Genomic DNA, 3,182 nt, shown 5'->3' with positions numbered 1-3,182 from the left:
ATGTATTGATTACAAATGACTATTTCAAGCCAACTATGATTTGCTAATAGAAGTTTCTACAAATCAGATTTTGAATTTTCATAATTTACCAGCTCCTGCATAATGGAGAATAGTTTACATAATCTATTTTAAAAACAGGTGACCATTTGTGTCATGGAAAAAGAATATAAAAACATTTATTTCTGGAGGACTGCTCAGGACAATGATCAAATTATAAAATACAGCCTGATTTAAAGCAAAAAACGAAAAACCAAGCAACAAAACAACAACTGGTAGGAAAATAGATATAATAGCAAGTTTCTGACACCAACAAATTCTGCTGCATCTTTTAACTACAATTCTCTCCTTTCCTTACAGGTCTGTTTCCCTGCTGCTGTCCAGACAGAGGGCATAGAGTGATTTTCTGAGATCTACATTACTTTTAGCTTTGATACTGTTTTTCTCTAAAGGGCTGGTGCTGCTTTTGAACCCTTCATTATTTTCCAAGTGCACAACAGATTTGTTCAGAGAGTTTTTACTGGTTCTTCTCTTTCCATCTACCCCAGTTACGCTGCCCTGAGCACTGCTGTGTTCTTCTTTGAGCATAGATTGATCCTCATGGTCAGTCTCTCGGTGGTAGAAGTAGTTGAAGTTGGACACAATAACAGGGACAGGCAGGGCAATGGTGAGCACACCAGCGATGGCACATAAGGAGCCCACGATCTTGCCCCCCACAGTAACAGGTCGCATATCCCCGTAGCCCACAGTGGTCATGGTCACCACAGCCCACCAGAAAGCATCAGGGATGCTGGAGAAATGAGACTCAGGATCATCAGCCTCAGCAAAGTAGACAGCACTGGAGAAAAGGATCACTCCAATGAAGAGAAAGAAGATGAGGAGGCCCAGCTCTCTCATGCTGGCTTTCAAAGTCTGTCCCAAAATCTGCAACCCCTTGGAGTGCCTGGAAAGCTTGAAGATCCTGAAGACTCTGACCAAGCGGATGACTCTGAGGATGGCCAAGGACATGGCTTGTTGCTGGCCCCCACTCCCATTGCTGCTGCTACCCCCAGGCTGCTGTTGCTCATTGGCCAATTCTGTGCCCAGGGTGATGAAGTAGGGGATAATGGCCACGATGTCAATGATGTTCATGATGTTGCGGGAGAACTCAGGCTTGCTGGGGCAGGTGAAGAAACGCACAAGGAGCTCAAAGGTGAACCAGATGACACAAGTGGTCTCGATGATGAAGAAAGGGTCAGAGAGGCTACTTGGTGACTGCATGGGTGGAGTGTCTCTAGCTGTGGAGTTCAAACCCCCACTTTGTGAGGGCACAGACATGGGTATCTCTCGTTCATCCCTGAATTCAGGCAGAGTTTCCAGGCAGAAGGTGATGATGGAGATAAGGATCACCAATACAGAGACAATGGCAGTGGCCCGGGCTGAGCTGGAACTTTCAGGGTACTCAAAGATGAGCCAGACCTGGCGCTGAAACTCACTGTGGGGAAGGGGCTTCTCCTCCTCTCTGATGAAACCCTCATCCTCCCAGAAACGCTCCATGGCCTCCTTGCCCAGCTGGTAGAAGCGGATCTCATCAGCAAAGACATCAATGGAGACATTGACAGGCCGCCGAAGCTTGCCCCCAGACTGGTAGAAATAGAGGATGCCGTCAAAGCTGGGCCGGTTGCGGTCAAAGAAGTATTCATTGCGGAGCGGGTCAAAATACCGCATACGCTTATCAGGATCTCCCAACAGTGTGTCAGGAAACTGGTTGAGGGTGCCCAGCTGAGTCTCGAAGTGCAGCCCAGAGATGTTGATTAGAACCCGCTGATGGTGCATGGTGCCCCGGCTCACTGCTTTCATCTCCTCCTCCTCACCGGCCGCTGCCATGGTCATGCCCCGGTGGTGACCCCCCTCCTCCGCGAGATCCATTTCAGCAGCCGGCCGGAGGCGCAGAGCTTGTGGCTGCGGTTGGGGTCCGGACGCCGCTCGGACGTTGATGCTGCCCTCACTGCTGCTGCAGAGCCTCCTGCCGCTTCCTCGGAGGACCGGCGGGGACTTCTCCCGCTCCTCGTCCACCTGCGGCGGCGATGAGGCCGGTGGCGTACCCACCTTGCCGTCGCTCAGTCTTGCAACAGACGTGGACCCCGCGAGGCAGAGTAGCTCGCGCTGTCGCCGAGCCCCGGTGCTACCGCCGACGCTGCCGGCCGTGGCATCCTCGCCGGCCGAGATGGCCCCGCCACCGCCGTTCTCCAGAGTCACCAGCGCGATCTCCATGGGCAGCAGCGGCAGTAGGCGGGCTCCACTGAGGTGGCGGGCATTCTGTGCATGCCGACTTGCCGCTACCAGCCACCTCCGGACGTATGGGCGGCCGCGCTGTCCTGCCCTGCCCGCTCCCCCTCAGTGCTCTGCGGCCGAGCGTGTCCGAGCGCGGCCCGGGGAAGCCGGCCGGGGACCCGGATATGAACGAGCGATCATTCTGATGGTTGACGTCAGCGAGAATCCCTTCTCCCCAGCGGTGGCGGCGCCAGCCTCCCCCGGTATCAGGCTGCTGCAGCACCGCCCCGCCCCGCAGGTAGTACTGACCGCACCCGTGCTCCAACCCAGCCACTAAGTGCCCTCAGCGGAGAGAATCGTGGTGTGACCCCGCGCGGATATGTATTCCTTGCGTCGCGAAGGTCTCCGGCTGGAATTCCCGGAGCACCTCTCAAATGAAATCTAGAGCTCCTCTTGATGCGTACCCCATTTCCCGGCCCCCACCGCTTAATGAGAACAAAGAAAGGAATGGGATCTGTTTTGCTTTGCTCCCTTCCTTTCCCTGCCCTTAACATGCAGCTCCAAAAGGTGCTTCTGAGGCCAGCAGATAGCAACCGTTCCACCGGGCTGCCGGGTTATTATTTGCAATTTGGAGCCGTAGTTTCCCTTTGATGAATTCTTAAACCAACATCTAAGGCTGGTACACTTCAAAATACATGCATTTTATTAAAGAAAAAGAATTGAAGAAGCTTTATATGATGACTTCAGTTACACTTCAGTAATATAATCAATGCTGAGGTCTTACTTTCTGGATTCAAACAGTGAACTTCAAGGTCTAGAGAACAATATTCTAAATATATATACAAACAACGTAGGATTAAAATCTATACATATATATACATACGCACAGCATCAGATGTAAAAGATAGTAAATGAAAAAAACATTTTTCCTT

At 51.8% G+C, this 3,182-nt stretch overlaps 1 protein-coding gene across 1 annotated transcript; it reads right to left on the bottom strand.

Annotated features, from left to right (window-relative positions):
- Positions 1-351: 351 nt before the first annotated feature.
- On the bottom strand, positions 352-2,250 carry LOC122190121 (potassium voltage-gated channel subfamily A member 5-like). The gene has a single exon (XM_042889877.1). The coding sequence runs from the start codon at positions 2,248-2,250 to the stop codon at positions 352-354; it is 1,899 nt and encodes a 632-aa protein (XP_042745811.1).
- Between the last annotated feature and the right edge of the window lie 932 nt (positions 2,251-3,182).

Source organism: Lagopus leucura, unplaced genomic scaffold (assembly GCF_019238085.1).
Source record: "Lagopus leucura isolate 7727_CA_CO unplaced genomic scaffold, USGS_WTPT01 Super-Scaffold_100159, whole genome shotgun sequence".
Lineage (NCBI taxonomy): Eukaryota > Metazoa > Chordata > Aves > Galliformes > Phasianidae > Lagopus > Lagopus leucura.
This window is presented reverse-complemented; position numbering and strand designations above follow the sequence as displayed.

What these genes read in the sequence shown, in the direction of transcription:
- LOC122190121 (XM_042889877.1), bottom strand. Translation starts at nt 2,250, where the DNA reads ATGGAGATCGCGCTGGTGACTCTGGAGAACGGCGGTGGCGGGGCCATC.